The 18,833-nt window shown below is 32.1% G+C and overlaps 1 protein-coding gene across 8 annotated transcripts in view; it reads right to left on the bottom strand.

Moving 5' to 3' along the window:
* The window catches only part of Lcorl (ligand dependent nuclear receptor corepressor like), a 141,207-nt gene that overhangs the window by 42,481 nt on the left and 79,893 nt on the right, over positions 1 to 18,833 (bottom strand). For 7 of the 8 annotated variants that reach the window (XM_047567456.1, XM_047567453.1, XM_047567457.1 and 4 more), the window contains exon 5: positions 9,559 to 9,810. In XM_047567456.1, coding sequence (XP_047423412.1) covers positions 9,559 to 9,810 — 252 coding nt within the window. Of the gene's footprint in view, positions 1 to 9,558; positions 9,811 to 18,833 lie in introns of those variants that run through there. The other variant, XM_047567459.1, reaches the window with a different exon arrangement.

Here is an 18,833-nt window from a genome sequence, read left to right as displayed (position 1 = left end):
TGTTTTTAAAAGACAAATTATGTTGTTAAGGATGGAATGCACTTGGACTATCAAATATTACCAGTAGGGATTAAAAACTTAAAATGTTTACTTTCTTCTAGTTTATCTATCTTAATATCTTCCGTGAAAATTATACATAAAGAAACCACATTTCAATATTACTGATAAATAAATTTTCTAAAAATTCTACATATTTTTTAAAAGTTGCAAAAAATATGGTAGTTTAACTTGTTTATTAGATTTAACAGTTTGTTAATGGAATTAATAAAACATGCGTAACTGCAAAACACTATTATATTTTTTAAAGGTACAATGTAAAACTTCAAGAAATACAAACATGTTTTAAAAAAAAAAAAACCCAATCGAATAAAATGTAGAATCAACTAAATACACAAAAATGGTAGCAATGGTGATCTTTGGTTGATAAAGCTTTGAGCAGCTAAAATATTTATGTGTATGAATGTGTGCAAGCATACCTGCATCCATGTGTGCCTATATGCAGTGTGTGTTTGTCTGTTTTCACCAAGTTTCCAATAATGAACATATATTAATGGACCCCTGCCCCAATTTATTAAGGACAACAAAAACCATGGTGTAAAAGCTTTCCTTTGGTGTACCCAAGTTCTGATTTAAAATTGTTTTTTATCATTGCTCGTTTTATAGCTGATGTTTTAGTTACTGGAGAAACAACAAAATGTAAGAGTCACATATCAATCAAACCATAGCACTGTTTTTTTTTCTTCCTTTATTTGCCTCCCTCTATAAGTCGAGTGTTTTTTTAAATTTTTTTTTAAAGGAAAGGTTGCATTTTTCCCCAAGGTGTTTCACTCTGCACATATGCAGTTAAAAACAATAAAAAATTATTCATCCATTATTTACTGATAATGATGAAATAAGATAATGAAATTAGGATGTAAACGTTTATAATCTAAAATTAATTAGGAAAGTGCTACTGGTAAAATTAACACCAAGTTTTAACATTTTCAAATGTCATTTTAAAAATTTCATTAGAGTAATTCTTTTCTCTTTAGCATTACTAGCAAGTACTGACCTAAATCAATGCTTCAAAAGGTTTTAAGTCAATGCCAATGAACTACAGTTAAAAGAACATATTCTCTTTTTTATCCTTTACACTATACTACTTAATTCTGCAAGTTCAAGTCTTCTCCAAATATTTTAATTAAAACATAGGATGTATTCTTATTATAATATTCATTATGGAAAACTTGAACTTTTTGGCCACCCATTAGTTAGTACTTCTCATGATCATCCACAGATCATTTAAAACTTTTATTGAAATATTACATCCATAACAAAAAGTACACCTAAGTACACAGTTTAATGAATTTTCATGAACTGAACATTCCTATGTAAACAGCACCTACATTTCCCACCATCAGCCTACAAGTCCTCTGAAATTGCCTTCTGGTCACTACCTTACTATTCTTGACTTCTAACAGTATACTCTTTGGTCATGCAATTTCACTTCTAGGAAACTCTAAGGTAAAAATTAAGATTGAGTGCAAAATCTCAGTTCAAGCATATTTCCTTATACATCAAAGATACAGAATTAAACATAGAATGACCCAAAATATAGAATACAATTCAGCTAAATATATCAATTAAAGTACATGATTCTGCAGAAAAATACTTAGCAACATATGTAGAAATATTTAAAAAAAAAAAGTTTACAGAGGATGATCTACTATAGATCTATCAGCTGAGTACTGGGAGGAGTGTGTGCCTGCACATGTGGATATTCTCCAGAAAATGACTGGGAAAGGTCGAAAAGATGAGTAGCTATGGATACTTCTGAAGGATGAACACAAGAAAACTGTTATTGTCTTCACTTTGTTTTCTAGTTTGTCTACAACAGGTATTGCTATTGTCTAATACCCAGTTTATACTGAATTTTCTTCTAATGAATTAAAAATGTCTTTTCAATTGGTATGTTCAATAAGGATCAAAATAAATAATATCTGTATCATCTGATTTTCATGTTTCTTAATTAGAGCAGCTTTCTCCCAGTTTTTTTAAAATATATATATTTTTAGTTGTCAATGGGTCTTTCATTTTTAACATTTATTTATATGTGGTACTGAGTATGGAACCCAGGGCCTCCTCATTCATGCTAGGCATGTGTACTACCACTGAGCTACAACTCCAGCCCTCTCCCAGTTTTTAAAATAATACTAGGGGTTTTTTTTTGTTTGTTTTTAGTACTGGGGATTGAACCCAGAGGCACTTTACCACTGAGTCGCATTTCCAGCCCATTTTATTTTGAGACAGGGTCTCACTAAAAGTTGCTTAGGGCCTCACTAAATGGCTGAACTGGCCTTGAACTTGTGATATCCTGCCTCAAACTTCTGAGTCACTGGAATATAGGTATGTGTCACTGCACCCTGCTTAAATAACTATTTAAATGTAGCAAAAAATGATACTAAAATGCAGACTTCAGAGTTAGTGCTTCAGACCTCTCTCCTGAATATCTATCTGTATGTTCCTATATATCTTGAATTCATTATACCCTAAAATGAACTAAGTACCACCTTACTCCTCATACCCAGCTGCAAAAGTTTTCATTAGGCAGTGCAAGAATACAGAAATCTGACATTTCTAACATTTTCTTTTATGTTTATCTTTTAGCATGACACTGATTTTTTAAAGAAATAAGATCATGAGTTCTACTAGAACATACTGCATTATGGATTAGTCTCTTTTCTATGGTATCATTTACATTATTTTTTAAATTTCTGCATAATTCTGATAAACTTGGAATTAGCTCTAAAGCAAACAGTTCTTTACTTTTGAATCTTATAATCCTTTTTCACTATTAAAAATACTACAGACCTCAAAAAGCTTTTGTTTATGTGGATTATGTACACTGATATTTACCATGTCAATGAAGCAAAACCATTTAAAAATATTAACTGATAATGAAAGCAACCCTACAAATGTTCATATAAACATTTATGAAAACTGTCTTCCAAATAAAATAAGAACTGATTTTTTTTTTTTTTTTTACAGTTTTAAAATCTCTTCATGTCTAACTTAATAGAAGACAGTTGGATTCTCCATTCAAAAAAGTTAAGCCATCACACATCTGCAGCTTGTCCACTATACTCCTATGACAAAATGAGAGAGAAAAGGTCAAACAATATCTTATTGTTATTATTAAATTTCACCTGGTATAATTCCTGAAAGAGTTTCAGGGATTCCCAGGGCTTCTGGAACTGTTTGAGAACCAGTGATATTTATTGCATAGGTCCATATTCAAAATATTGGTAGGAATACTTCACAGGGCAGTGACATTTTGTGAAGTACATAAAGTCTATAGTGATGCTCAAATGATCAGTGGGTTCTGATGGCCACACTCTGACCCATGTTTTGCAAAGTTCTCCAAATAACCTTTCTTCTAAGTCATTTTCGCGTTCTGATGTTGCTTGATTCAATCATCTCATTAGGAATCACAAAAAATAACATTTTAAGTTTATTATGCCTTCCATATTTATTACCTGGAACTCTTTAAGAATTTTCCTGAAATTACGGTTATTTGGTTGCTCTGAAATATGTGTAAAGGAAAAGCAAGAAAAATGTTTAAATCTTTCATTTAATTGCTTACTTTCAAAGTGTGGAACTGGTGTGCTATGCATTCCCTTACAGACTACTGACTTTGGAGGTTACTTCTGGGGATCAAATCTTCTCATTTGACCAAGGAGAAACCCTTAACATTGGCTCCTGCATTCTTTCAACAAATTAGTCTTTGAGCATACTTACTTGCTGGCCTAAGATGTTTGGGGCTTATGTTACATGCTTTTTGGTCCAAACTTTGGACTCCAAAGAAACCTGCTTCCTTCCTTTTAACAGGAAATCATGTTTAGAGACCAATTCCAGGACTAGGTTCAATGTCATTAAATTTTCATTGCTTTGAGGTTATCTTGCTGTGGACAGACTAGGAAATGTGTATATTTTTAAAAGAAAAAAAAAGATTTATGGTTTGCACTGACATTTCCAATCCACATATTATCAATGTTAATGTGATTTACCTACTTGATTTACCTATATATTTAAAATAATGATGGCAACATCATTACTAATATTACTAAAATGAAGTTTAGAATTTCTTTAAAGTATTTCTTGCTCTTAAAATATAATCTCACTAAGAATGTATATACATTTAATTTCCTGGGTAAAGTCACCTGATGTACTTCTATACTTCTTTTCTATGTGTGCTGTGTTACTAACATTATAATCCTAACTTGACACTTGCAACAAGATTCATCTGTTACACTTTTTTTCAAATTTTAGTGATTGCTTCACTTTTCAAGAATGTTAAATTCTTAGGAACATATAGAACATAAAACTACATAATGTCCACTCAGAGATTTTACTGATCACCTTTGCCTCATTACTTTCATTATCCTACTGGTAATCATGTTTGTCAGTTTTGGATTTATCTTTCCTGTTGTTTTTTCATATACAAAAAGAAAGCATGTGACAGTTCTACAGCTTGCTTTTATCAACTAACAGCAAACCTGGAACTATCACTTTAAAGAGATCATCCTTACTTCCCTTTTTCAGATGTCTTCCATTGTGTGGATATATGATAACTAGTCCAGTACTGGTGGATATTTGGATTATTTCCCATAACTCGCTATTATAAATTTATAATGCCTCTGTGAATAATCTTAAGGTGTATCATGCCACATTTTTGGTACAGGTATAATTACTGGCTTGATTCTATGAAATACAATTGCTGGGTCAAAGAATAATACATTGCCCTCCATAAGGGTTCTACCAGTTTGTATTCTCACTAGCAATTCATGAGAATGCTTGTTTTTTAAAACAGCCTGAACAAACAGGGTATTTTTAAACTTGATATCAGTCTGAGAGAGGTGAACCACATAAGAGGGTAATTAGTCTTCTTTCCTATGTTTAAAGGCTTTTAGATTTTCTTGTCAAATGAACTAAAGTATAATTATGCTCATTTTTTCTGTCAAGCTGTTGATTTTCCCTAATCAGTGTTTTGAAACTCTTAATATATTAAGACTATTAGTCCTTCATTTTGTAATATAAATTGGAAATAGTTTTTTCATAGACTGCTACTGTCTTAATTTTCTAATGATGATTTCATCTGTGTTGTACCCAAGTTTCTCATTTTTTTATGTATTGAAATTTATCATTCTGTCATTGTGAAAGTCTTGGTCTAGCCAAGATAAAAATGATGAAAAGCGGCAAGCCAAACAAGCATGGTACCCCATTAATATGTACCATTTTTGCTTTTATATGTTAGTTAAAATTAATAGAAGAAAAAATGTGACAGAATAGCAGCTTTTTTTATTCATCCTGAGCATGAGAACACCATGTGGCATACTTATAACTTCAAAGATGTTAAGGTAAATATTATGAAAGTTATCTCCTTTGGGAAAGAGTATGAAATTATAAAGGAAAAGCAGAAAATGATGACTTTTGACTTGTGAACTGTAGTTAGTGGCTAATTTTATATTAACCATAACAAATTTCCTGGAAAAAAATGGAATGGGTACAAAACACATTAATTTATTTTCCTTTATGCTTTATACAACTAGTTTAGTTAATCAAGTGACATTTGATGAGCCTTGTGAATTTATTAAGTTGCATGCCTTTTGGTAATGACAGTCTTTGCAAAACAGAAAAAAGAAAAATCCAATTTATACACATTGGAACTATCTTTCTCTTCTATTTGTAGTCAGGTACCAACATGTGGCAACATCCCAAAATAAGAGGATAGGACCCATTCAAGAAACATAAAAGGCCAGTATGAAGACTGAATAGAGACATAGGGGTGTGTGTGTGTGTGTGTGAGATAGGTAGGCAGGAACCAGATCCTGGAGTTTAGGATTTGAGACATTATCCTAAATGCTAGCATGGAAAAGAAAAGTCTTGGAAATATAATCAATTTTTGTTCTTTTCTTTCTTTCTTTCTTTCTTTCTTTCTTTCTCTCTCTCTCTCTCTCTCTCTCTCTCTCTCTCTCTCTCTCTGTGACAATACTGGGGATTAAATCAGGGCCTTACACTCTAGGCAAGCACTCTACCACTGAACTACATCCCAAACACCACTCCCCTTTTTTGAGACAGGATCTTTTTAAGTTGCCCAGACTGGGCCTTGAACTTGTGATGCTCCTGCCTTAGCCTCTCAAGTGTCCCATGGTGCCCAGCTAGATACACTACTGTAAATATTTGTAACAAAATGTTGTCACAGATGAAAGAAACATAATGTGTATGTTTCAGGTATGAAAATAATGAAGCAAAGGATTTATGGTCAATCAGAGGTTGAAATACTCTTCCACCACAAAATTTAAAAAATTATATATTGGGAATGAGGCTTGGCAGAATATTCTCTCAAGCATCTTTTTCTTTGCTTAGTTGGCTATTCTAATATCTTCTGAGAATTGTGTTTGCATATTTTTCTCATGGGTTGAAAAAACTTTTTTTTAAGTCAAATGCTTGCCAGTTACATCAGTTATAGATGAAGCTTGACATTTCATCCTCTTCGTTGATTTTTATAACACTTAATTTTTGCATTTCAGGACAGTCAAATATACAACATTGATGTATGGACTATGATTCTTGCATCTTCTTCCATATTTTGAGTTCGTTAAGGTATTATCCTATATTTTCTTCTCTTTTAGTTTCATTTTTCATTTTCCCCTTAACTAAGCTGAAATTATTTTTGTTAACGGAATGAGGTGAGGATCCATCTTTTTTCCCCCTACCATGTGGGTAACTAATTGCCCTAGAACTGTTCATCAAATAGCATATACTTCCCAGTAACTTATAATGGCATCTCTGTCTTGTATCAAGAGTCCAATAATTATTGGGGAAATTTCTAGGCTTACTAATTCATTTTAATGATTTGTATCCTGGCCAACAAATATTTTTAAAGTCTTGGGTATGTTTTTAGAGAAAGTCCCTTGCCAATTTTACTTTGTTATTATTGATTCCTTAAGTTTTGCTTATAAATTTCAAGTTCAACAAGTCATATTTAACAAAAAACCCATCAGAATTTTGACTGGAATGACAATGAATTTTTAAGAACATGAAGGGTAAAATGGCCATCTTTCAGTATTCCCACAGTACAGTTCATTTTGGAAAAATGGTAAACAATAGCAAATGGCCACAATGAAAAAGGTAGAGGTGACACTATCTGTTTGAGATCTTTATTAACCAAACTCTTAAGTATGAACAGTAAAAACAGGCCAGAGAAATTTCCAACTTGAAATATGGATTTATACCTTCTACCATTGTTAATGAAACTTTCCTAAAGTGTGAATTATGCAATAAGACACAGGTAGTGAGACATCATGAATAGCAAGATATTAAAAATTTTGTTTATAACATCTTTGTTTCAATCTTGAAAGTGTTTTAATTATTATCTTAATATTTCTCAAATGTTTCTACATAAAGATCAATACATCTAACTTATCAGTTAGACACACACAGACACCCACACATACAAATGCATCAAAAGTATGCATGTCCGCCCTTTTTTTTTGTATGCAAATATACACATCTGAGAAGCTAATCCATACCATGGCAGAATAGTTTTATAAAAGAAAATCTGATCGTGTCACTCTTCACTGTAGTCTCGCAGTTTTCCGTGACCCCCCCATGAAAAGTCAAAATCTTCAGTATTTTATGGCTTCCTCATAATCTGGTTCCCACCCATTTCTTTGGTTTCATCTGTCAATATGCGCCCCTTATTCTTTATGCTAATAATCACCCTAAAAGATTTTTATCCTAAAGAACAAGGATATCACATCGAGAAGTTACCCAAAGTATTTAAAGTATCAAGAGGATTATTTTTAGATTTATAACAATGATCATTACAACTTCAAGATATTCATATATCTGTATACTTTGCCTGGAATGACAATAATTTAAATGTTTTATGTTATTTTCTGTATATGCTTGGATCTGTCTTACCACTTAAGTTCACTAGAATCACAGAATCTGAGGACTGAAGATTTAATTTTAAAATGTCACATCTATTCTAAACACTTATCTGATACTTCTGAATACCTCCAAAGATGAGGCACTCAGGGAATCATGTCTTTTTTGAGAAATATCTAATCCTCAGAAACATTCTTCCTTTTATTCATCTGAAACATTTCCCTCTAACTTGTAGTTAGTTTTTCTAATTTGACTTACTGGACCATTAAAAAAAAGTTCAGTCCTGCTTTAATCTAACAGCTATACAAATATTTACAGCTCATATCATGTTACTTCTAAAGCTTCTCTTCTGTGGTGGTAAAGAATGGGAGGTGGAGAGTATGGAGAGATTAGTGTTGAGCATCTGTGAGTTTAATTTATATTTACTTCTCATGTAGCTCCAGTGAATTCACTAATAGTATGGGCAAATTAAAAAAGAGGAAATTAAAGCTCTGATAGGTAGGTACTCATAAAAGGAACTTAAGTAGCACAGCTGAGATTTTAATCACAAGTCTGTCACAAGTCAAAGCCTATGTTCTCTCACCACTTGAGAATTTTAAACTGCCTCCCTAAAAGGAGAGAAGATGTAAGGGGGTATTAAAGCATGGATTGCAAATAAAAATTTTAAAAATGTTCTGCTTTCCAATGTCCAAAATTCTATGTACCAATATATTTTTTGTTAATACTCATATCAGAGTTATATATGACATTTTTTGTCTTACGACATAATTATTATCTTAATATTTCTCAAATGTTTCTACATAAACTCATGCAACCTAAAATCAGGAAAAATTATTTCCATATTTCAAAACAAGGGAAAATTACATCCATATTTCAGATCCTCTCAATTTTAATCTGACTTTCAAACTGAAAAGTCTATCCTCTTCAATATTTGTATTGACTACTGTACTTTTTTTTAGAGCCCTGAAATAACACCACTGCCCTCTATGGTCAAATTTAATGCTAACATTTTTATGTCTTCAAAGACACAATCCTTAGCCTGGGTTAACAAAAGCTACTTGTTTTCCAGATACGTATTTATTTGACATCATTCCCCACACTTCAAAAGTCTCTTCCTGTCCTCTGTGAAGTCAAGGTTCTCCTTTAATTAAACTCTATTCGACATGACCTTTATCATTCAGGCTTCTGAAAAATCTGTCCCTGTATAGTTCAGTACATGATTGCATTATATTTGTCATATGTACTAGCTTTCTACTTTTTCTAGTTACATCACAACAATTAGAAGATAATTCATCTATTTTTAAAAATTTCTCAACTAAGTACAAAAGATGGAACAGCCCATTGTAATTTTTTTATAAACCACTATGTACTTGGATCCTTTCGTTTATTTTGAATCTTATCATATACTTCATTGTGAAGAGATGAGAACAATTCAAATTTTCTTTTATAAATAATTAAAAATGCAATACAAAGTTCTAAATTAGTATTTCTCTCTAGACCATGTTATAGAGGCAAATTAAAGTAATACTACTTCTAAGATAAATTTCCCTAAGAACATAAAAGTTTTATGTATGTTTAAGGATATTAAAACGAAATTACATAATATACATACAAAAAACATCTTACCTTGCTGAGTAGTTTGTTCTTGCATTCGATTCACAGTGAGGTCTAAGGGGCCTTCCTGCTCTTCCTGAAGGGAGTTGTCTGCTTGATTCATTTGGATACTTTTACATAGGAGACTTGGTCCAATTGAACCATTTCTATTCTCTTGAATTTTACCACTTTTTGAAATGTACTCAATTGCAAACTGACGTATCATCTTTTTCATTAATTCCTGAGCAACTAGGGGAATGTTAGGATCACAGTTCTGAGGAAGATCTAGGGAAGAAATAAACATACGAATCATTAAAAAAGGGAAATGCAAACTATCATCATTTAAATTTATTTTTATTACAAATTAGTGATATTAGACATCTTTAGCAACAGTTCACAATTTCCAGTGGTTTCTGGGATTTAGAAACAGAAGACTCATTGATTTTCATAACATATTCCAGCAAAAGGTCCTATTTTCCCAACTCTTACAAATAAACATTCTCTGTACCAAACTAAAATACAACAATTAGACATATAAGCAGAACTGATTTTTAAAATTTTAATACTTAAATATATTAGATATTAATAATTAGTATGTAAATATAAATTATGTATATAAATAACCAAGCTTTTTTTTTTTTTTTTTTTTTTTTTTGGTACCACTGGGGTTAAATCCAGGGGTTTCATGCACATTAGGCAAATGCTCTACCACTCGGTTATATCACCAGCCCACCAAGCAAATTTTAACTTAATATACAAAGTACATGTATTGATTAAGAAAACATTTAAACTCTGTATTAATTGAGTTTTTCAAATCTGTCAAATATGTATTTCTGTATCCTAAATTTCATCAAGAATTTCTGAATATTTTACCTAGAAAAATTTTGGTCATAAAAAATTGAATAGAACAATGATGAAGCTTCTATAAAGATTCAAGAACTGTTAATAGTCCATTCCATTTTACTTTTTACTTTTATTAATCTGGAGAGACACTGAAGGCACACTATGGAATTAGGACATTTCACTCATAAATATTTCAGCATTCATCTCCTATGATTCCCCTATAAAATGACACAATTGTTGAGGTGCTTAATCCTTAATTCTAAAACCTTTGGTAAGTTACAACTATAAAGAAGTTCAACAGTAGTATAAAATTCTGCCAGAAATTTGTACAATGGGTAAAAACAACTGAAGGATCTTGTGTCATGAGGTGTGGGATAATGATAGATCATTTTTAAACACAGTGTTTAATAGCAGTACAGAGGTTTGTTTTGGAGGGTGGTAGTGGTGGTGGTGGTGGCTTTTTTGTACACATTTCTGGCCTTATTCCAATTCCTTTATTTCTACTGGCCTTCCAAGGTATACTGTTTTGTAAACTGAGGATGACTAGGTATATTTGCTTAAGCATCCCTATTTCTATAGATACTAGTTCTCTGGACCTTAATTAAGTACCTAACCTCTTTCCCAGGCAGACTAGTATTATATGAATAGGCTTGCCCTGATCCATGGCTAAGACACAACTCTCCCTAGTTTGGTTTTAGCATTAGAATAACTTGTCCAAGATATCTGAAGGGGAGTTCTCCTACTGGGATCTATCATTATAGGTCTATGACTCTAAAATGCAAGAAAGTTTGAACATTTATTATTTAGTAATATTAATAGTATTTATAATAATAGTAATATTTATTTAATATTTTGCTTTTGGAAACTGGATTAAAAATAACTACAGGTTGCAATCTTAACCATCTTTATGAACTCTGGGTATTTATATATGCTCTCCATGTTTTATTTTTTCTAGTCATTAAGATAAAAATAATAGGCCAGGTGTGGTAGCGCTCCACCTATAATCCCAGCAGCTCAGGAGGCTGAGGCAAGGGGATGGTGATTTCAAAGCCAATCTCAGTAAAAGCAAGGTGCTAAACAACTCCGTGAGATCCTGTTCATAAACAAAATATAAAAATAGGGCTGGGGATGTGGCTCACGGTGAGTGCCCCTGAGTACAATCCTGAGCAACACCCGCCTCCCCCCCCAAAAAAAGATAAAAACAACAGAACTATGAAAGTCAAAAAGAAGCTTGTTTACAAAATGCTGTAGAGCTCACATGAGACTGTAGGTAAAATGCTGAACTCTGCACTTGGCATATTAAAAGTTCAATAAATGTTAGCTGTTATCAGAAATTAGAGTAGGAATTATAATGAGAAGCAAAAAGATGCAAACTAAGCAACTATATTTATTTATATTTTTTATTTTTTAGTTATATGTTATTTAAATCACAAAATGGCAAATAAGTAAAAGTATTTATTAACTAAGTTGATAACTAGGAAAACATATAATTTGTAAATCCATTTAATACTTTTTGGTCCAGAACAGCATTATCACATGTACCCTAATTAAAATGAATTATTGTTTCCATGTTGCACACAACAATTCCAAATATATACAATTTCTTAGTTATTACCTTTAGGAATCTTGGAAGGCTTGTATGAACATCTTTTCTACTTTTTTTCAAACCTAATCTTGCTTTTCTATTATGTGTTTAAAGGAGATACTGGCTTTACTTTTAGGTATTTTGGTTAACTGTCATGCCATTAATTGACTAATGTTATTCTCACCCTGTCAATTGAAAATGATCAAATTTGCCAGAAAAGAATGGAGATGTAATTAAGCCTATTATCATATGACTACAGAGTTACATATTAGGACTGAGTTTAGAGCCAAGTTTATAAACTCTTCCTCTTTATACCTTTATGTTACAATGTAAAATAAATCCACATGTGAAATTTAAAAGAGACAAAGACAAGGCTGATCAGTTGCTGAATAATTAGTAAGCATCCTACATCGCTTGCACAAATTATTCTAGCAGCAAACGAGCAAATGACGTTCTTGGTAAGGAATTTTAAACTCATTTTTACAAAGGTCAGATAAGTGTGGAGAACATGCATAGATTACATGCAAATACTATACCATTTTATATATGGAACTGAGCATCCAGAGATTATGGTGCCTGTGTGAGTGTGTGTGTGTGTGTGTGTGTGTGTGTGTGTATGTGTGTTGGGAGGAGGGTGCTCCAGGAAACAACCCACCATGGATACTGAGGGAATACTTTATTTGGGTAGAAAAGAAAGGATATTGCCATATGGGAGTGAGTCTACCACCCTCAAGAACAGACTTACTTATTTTTGCCTTATCTTTTCATTTTTCAGTGTTAAGTAATTTAAAGAGTTAACAAGCTCTGCAAGCTCTGCATGGCTGCCAGCTTCAAGATGGCCTTCAAATGATTCCTGTGCCTCCTGTATTACATTATTGTGTAGTCCACTCCATGTTGTACCAAGTCATTTTGTGGAAATGTGCGGTTACTTTAAAGATCAGGAATTTCCAGTTGCGACACCACTAAACGTTGGTGCTCTCATTCTGTCTCCCCTGCCCCTGCTCTCTCTTCCTCTCGCCTTCACTCCTCAGCCCCTCCATCTCTCTTTCTCATCACTCACTCTGGAGGCACTATAAGAAAAACTGTTAACAATAATTCTATATTCAACAAAACTATTCTTTAATAAAACAGGATAAATTAAGACATTCCCAGGAAACAAAAACAGAAAACGTGTCACTTGTAGAGCTAACCTAATGAAAATATACTAGACAGTAACTCTAATCCACGGGAAGAAATAAAGAGCACAGGTGGATAACTGCATCAGTGAATTACAATATAAATGTATTTTTGGTCTTAAAATTATGTTTATTTTTTTGTTTCTAACTTTTCTTACCTAATTTAGAAAGTTAATGCATAAAGCAATAATTGTGAATCTGTCTTGGGACATACAATGTTTATAACAATATAACATGGATGACAATAACACCACAAAGGAGAGAAAAAGGAGTGAATATCTGTAGGAACAAAGTTTTTGTATACTATTCAAATTAAGCTGGTATTAAATCAAACTCAATTGTTATTTAAAAATGTGAACTGTAATACCCAGAGCAATCACACACAAAAATAAAAAACCCCTGAATATACTCAAAGAAACAACAGAATAAAATGTTATACTAGAAAATATCTATTTTAACACAAAAGGAAGTATTTATGGCAACACAGAACATGTATATATAAACTAAAAAGCCAGGTACAGTGGTGTGTGCTTGTAATCCCAGCGACTTGGAAAGTTGAGACAGGAAGCTTAGATGTTTGAGCCCAGTCTCAGTCACTTAGCAAGGCCCTAAGCAATTTAGTAAGATCCTGTTTCAAAATAAAACAAGCAAAAGAGCTGGGGATATGGTTCAGTGGTAAAATACCTCTGAGTACCATGAAAAAAAAGTAAAATGACAGAGTAAATCCTATTTTATTAGTAATAACATTAAATGTAAATAGATTAGACATTTCCAGTAAAGGCAGAGATTGGGAGAATGTACTTAAAAATTAATGATTCAATTAATTGCTGTCAAAAGAGATTTTAAATTCAAATGCTCTAACAGGTTTAAAGAAAAAGGATGAAAAAAAGACATGTTATGAAAACAATAATAAAAGAAAGCTGAATGGGTTATATCACAAAATAGAACTCTATCTCAAAAATTGCTTCTAGAAACTGAGGAAATCATTTGATAATGATAAATGTTCAATTAATCAAGAAGAAATTATATACACGTATATAAAATCTCACAGAGACCAAACATACATGAAAAAAAGAAACAGCTGAAGGGAGAAATAGAGTATTTGACACTGAGAGTTGGAGACCTGAATATTCTTTCAGTCATGGATAGAAAAACTAGACAAAAGAACAATAAGGACTATTTGAACAACACTATAAATTGAATACATTAAACATATATATTTAATACTCTAATACCAACAAACGCGCACACAATTTCTTGAAGAAGACAAATAGCCCTCAAAACACATCTCAATCAATTTAAAAGAATTCAAAATGTCCTACAATGTTATGCTTTGGATCTGAATATCTCCCAAAGGCTCACGTGTGGAAGTTTGGTCTCCAGTTGGTGCACTACTGAAAAGTAGTGGAAACTTCAGGAAGTAGGACTTAGTTGGAGAAAGTGGGTCACTACTTGAAGGGTATATCTTGCCCCCATCACACCGCCAGATTTCCTGGCTACCATGAGGTAAGGCTGTTTTGCTCTATCACATCCTCCGGCCTTCATTTTACACCTCATCACAGGCCCAGAACAATGGAACCAATTGATCATGAACCTCTGAAATCCTGGGTCGGAAAGATTTTCTCAGGTATTTTGTCACAGCAACAGGCTAACACATCCAATACCAATGGACAGAAGAAAGCATGTAAAATTCACAAATGTGGAAATAAAGAACACATCCCGAACATTTAAAGGTCAAATACAACATTACAAGAGTAGTTGAATGAAAACAAAACCACGATATACCAAAATGTACGAGATGCAGCTACGGTAATGCTTAAAGAGAGCAACTATTAACACTTAGATTAAAAAAAAAAAAAAAATCAAATAAATAACCTAACCTTTAAAACAAGCAACAAAAGTAAGTAAAAGGTTAGAGCAGAAATACAAATTAAAAAAACAAGAAGTTGATTCTTTGAAAAGCTAACACACACACACACACACACACACACACACAGCCTTTTACAAGACTGAGCTAGAAAAAAAACTAAATATTCATTTTGCTACAAAAAGGAAAGTGGGAGGAGATAACACCTGTGATCTAAAAGACACATAAAAGATTATCATAAATTACTATTAAAAAAGATTATCAGAAACTACATCAATAAATTAAATAACTTAGATGAAATGGTTAAATTCCTAGAAAGATACAAACTACCAAACCAAGTCAAGAAGTAAAAACTTGAATAACCTATTTAGCAAATAGAGACTGAATTAAATAAACAGAAACCTTAACACAAGTAAAAGCCCAACAACAGATGGCTTTAACTGTAAATTCTACAGATATTCAAATAATTAATCCTAATAATGCACAAACTCTTTAGTAAAAAAGAATGAATACTTCCAACTTATTCTGCAGGGCTAATATTATCCTGGTACCAACACAAGACAAAGAAGGCATATGACAAAGAAGAAATATGAAAATTATGAAATCAATAGAAAACTATTAATAGACACAAAATTTCAACAAGATACAGTCAAACAGAATCCAGGAACACATAGAAAGAACTATACACTATGACCAAAATTGATTTACACCAAGAATGAGATGTTGGTACACTATATGAAAACTAACCAATTAATGTACACACAGACTAACACTACAAAAGACAAAACCCACATAATCTTGAGTGTAGAAAAAGCATTTAACATGATACAATAATCTTTCATGGTAAAAATACTAAACAAACTAGAAATAAAAGAAAACTTCTTCAATCTAATAAAAATCATTTATGAAAAAATCTACAGGTACATATTAACAGTAGTGAAAGACTGAAAGATCGGCCTCTGAGATTATGGCAAGGCAAGGAGATAAAAACTTAGTGGGTCTATTCAAAATTGTATTGGAGTGTTTTAGCAAGGGCAATTTGGCAAGAAAAAAAACAATACAATACATTCAGATCGGAAAGGAAGGAGCAAAACAATTTCTCTCTCTATAAATAGTGAACTCTGGTATGCATGAAATTCTAAGGAATCCTATACACTGAAAAATAAAAGTCCAGCTCATAATCAAGTTTATAAGATCACAGAATACCAAACCAATATACAAAAATTTTATTTGTATACTATGCTATCAAATAATTCCAAAATGAAATTAATAATCACATTTACAATAGCATGACCAAGAATAAAATACTTGCAGCAATAAGTTATTGTGTTCATGCATTGAAAAATCATAGTGCTAAATGGTAATACTCCCCAAATTCCATCAACAAATGAAACAGAATCCCAATCAAATATGCCAAAAATAAAACAATGCCAGTTAACATTTTTTGTAGAACTTGACAAGTTGATTGCTATGATTTAGATCTTAAATGTCTCCAAAATACTATATGTTGAAGGCTTGGTTGCCAGCCTGCAGTGCTACTGGGAGGTGGTAGAAATCTTAGGAGATGGGCAAAAAAAAGAAAAACGAAAACAAAAACTGGGTCATTAGTGCATGACCTTCAAGGGGATACTGAGGCCCTTGCCATCCTCTTTATTTTACTTACTGGTCTCCATAAGGTGAGCGGTCTTCTCCACCATGTGCTCCCTGCCATGATATTGTTTTACCACAGGTCCAAAATGCCAGGGATAAATGAACATGGACTGAAACCTCTGTGACCCCCAAATAAATCTTTATTCCTTTTAAGCTTATTATCCCAGGTATTTTGTCACAGCGACAGAAAGTTCATTAACAAAATAATTCTGAAATTCATACGGAAATGTAAGGGTCCCAGAAAAGAACTAAGTGGAGAATTGGCACGTCTCGATTTCTAAACAATATACCAGTCTGTATCTTTCTAGGAATTTAATCATTTCATCCAAGTTGACTAATTTATTGACATAGTTTCTGATAATCTTTTTTTAAAATAGTAGTTTTTGATAATCTTTTATGTGTCTTTTAGATCACTGGAAGGTGATATCTCTTCCCAGTTTCCTTCTTTTAGCAATTGAGTCTTCTTTAGTTTTTGTCTAGCTCAGTCTTGCTAAAGGCTGCGTGTGTGTCTGTGTGTGTTAGCTTTTCTAAACAATAATCAAAACTAGATGTTACTGCCATAAGGATTGAAATATAGATCAATGGAAAAGTACTGAGTCCAAAAATTAATTCATACATAATTTATTTTTGATGACTATCAAAGCAGTTCCATGTGAGAAAGAATAGTGATTGTATAGAGGGAAACAGGGCAGAAGAAGGAAAGAGAGTGGATTGAGACAGACATTATTACCCTATACATGTATGACCACAAGAATGGTATGAATATACATTGTGTACAATCATAAAAATGAAAAGTTGTACCCCATTTGTGTACAATGAATCAAAATGCAGTCTGTAAAAATAAAAATTAAAAAAGGGGAAAAAAATCACCCAGTATCAAGTATTCTACCATAACAAAACTAACCAAAGTAAGACAGTAACCATTTCCCAAGAGAATGCTGTTAGGATTCTGAATTTTTGCCAATCTAATAGAAGAAAAAGGTTACTCAGCATAATTATTATTTGCAGATCTATCATGAGTTTAAAGACCAAGTGATTTATTTTTCTGTGTGCAATACTCTGCTCACGCCATTTGTGCATTTTTTCTACTGGGTGTTTTGTCTTTTTCCCATTAATTTTAAAAAGTTCCTTATGTAATACATAAATTAATTTTTTAGATGTAATATAAAGTTCTTATATTTTCTCCTAGTTTTTCATTTGTCTTTCAACTTTGACTACTTGACTTTCTTTGCTAGACAAATTGTTTTCTAATGTACATGTATCTTTCAAATGGAATCAATATTTTATTTATCACATTTGGGCTTTGAAGTCACAGACTTTGCCCAACATACATGTTACAAAACAATTTACTGATATTTTCTTTTAGTACTTATTTTATACTCAAATCTTCTAGATGAAATTTATTCTGGTACATATAAGAATAGATCTAATTTTAGTTTTTTCCAAATGGTTTTACAAAAACCACCTATTCAACAGTCCATCATTTACCCAGTGATCTGAAAGGCCACCCACATCATATATAAAGTTCTTTGTGTGCTGTGGTCTATTTCTCAACGAATTTGTTTGTCTATTCTGATGCCAGAATGGCAGTCTCAAATATAGAGGTTTAAATATGTGGATGAACTAGTACCAACTTTAAAAAAAGTTTATTGTTTTACATTTATCTTTCCTTATGGCAGCTATTTCTGAGGAATTTTGGTATTTGTGAAATGATCATATTAAATTTATATATTAACATAGAACTGAAATTTCTTGTATTTTTATTTCTAAACAATATACCAGTTTGTGTATTGTTTTTTATTGCTATGGTAAATGGCTTTGTATCACCTATGTGGACATGAATGCTATCAACTGTTTATTTTATATCCTCATACTGTACTGAATTCTTTTATTGAGTTAGTTTTATTATTAATGTCCTTCAGTTTTGTTATTATTTGCAAATAGAACAGTTCTATTTCTTCTTTTCCAAAACTTATGCATCTAAAATAGATTTATCTTGTCTAATTGCATAAGCCTTAACCTCCAATATAGCACTAAATAGGACAGAAGACAATTAATGTCTAATTCCAGTTTTCATGAAAATCCTACCAGTGTTTTCATATTTACGTATTATATTGCATTTATATCTAGGATATGCGTATTTTATTTTGTAAAAGTCACACGTGACAATTTGTTTTTTCTTTTTTTT

Source organism: Sciurus carolinensis, chromosome 10, assembly GCF_902686445.1.
Source record: "Sciurus carolinensis chromosome 10, mSciCar1.2, whole genome shotgun sequence".
Lineage (NCBI taxonomy): Eukaryota > Metazoa > Chordata > Mammalia > Rodentia > Sciuridae > Sciurus > Sciurus carolinensis.
Note: the sequence above shows the minus strand (reverse complement) of the source record. Positions and strands in the feature narration are given on the sequence as shown.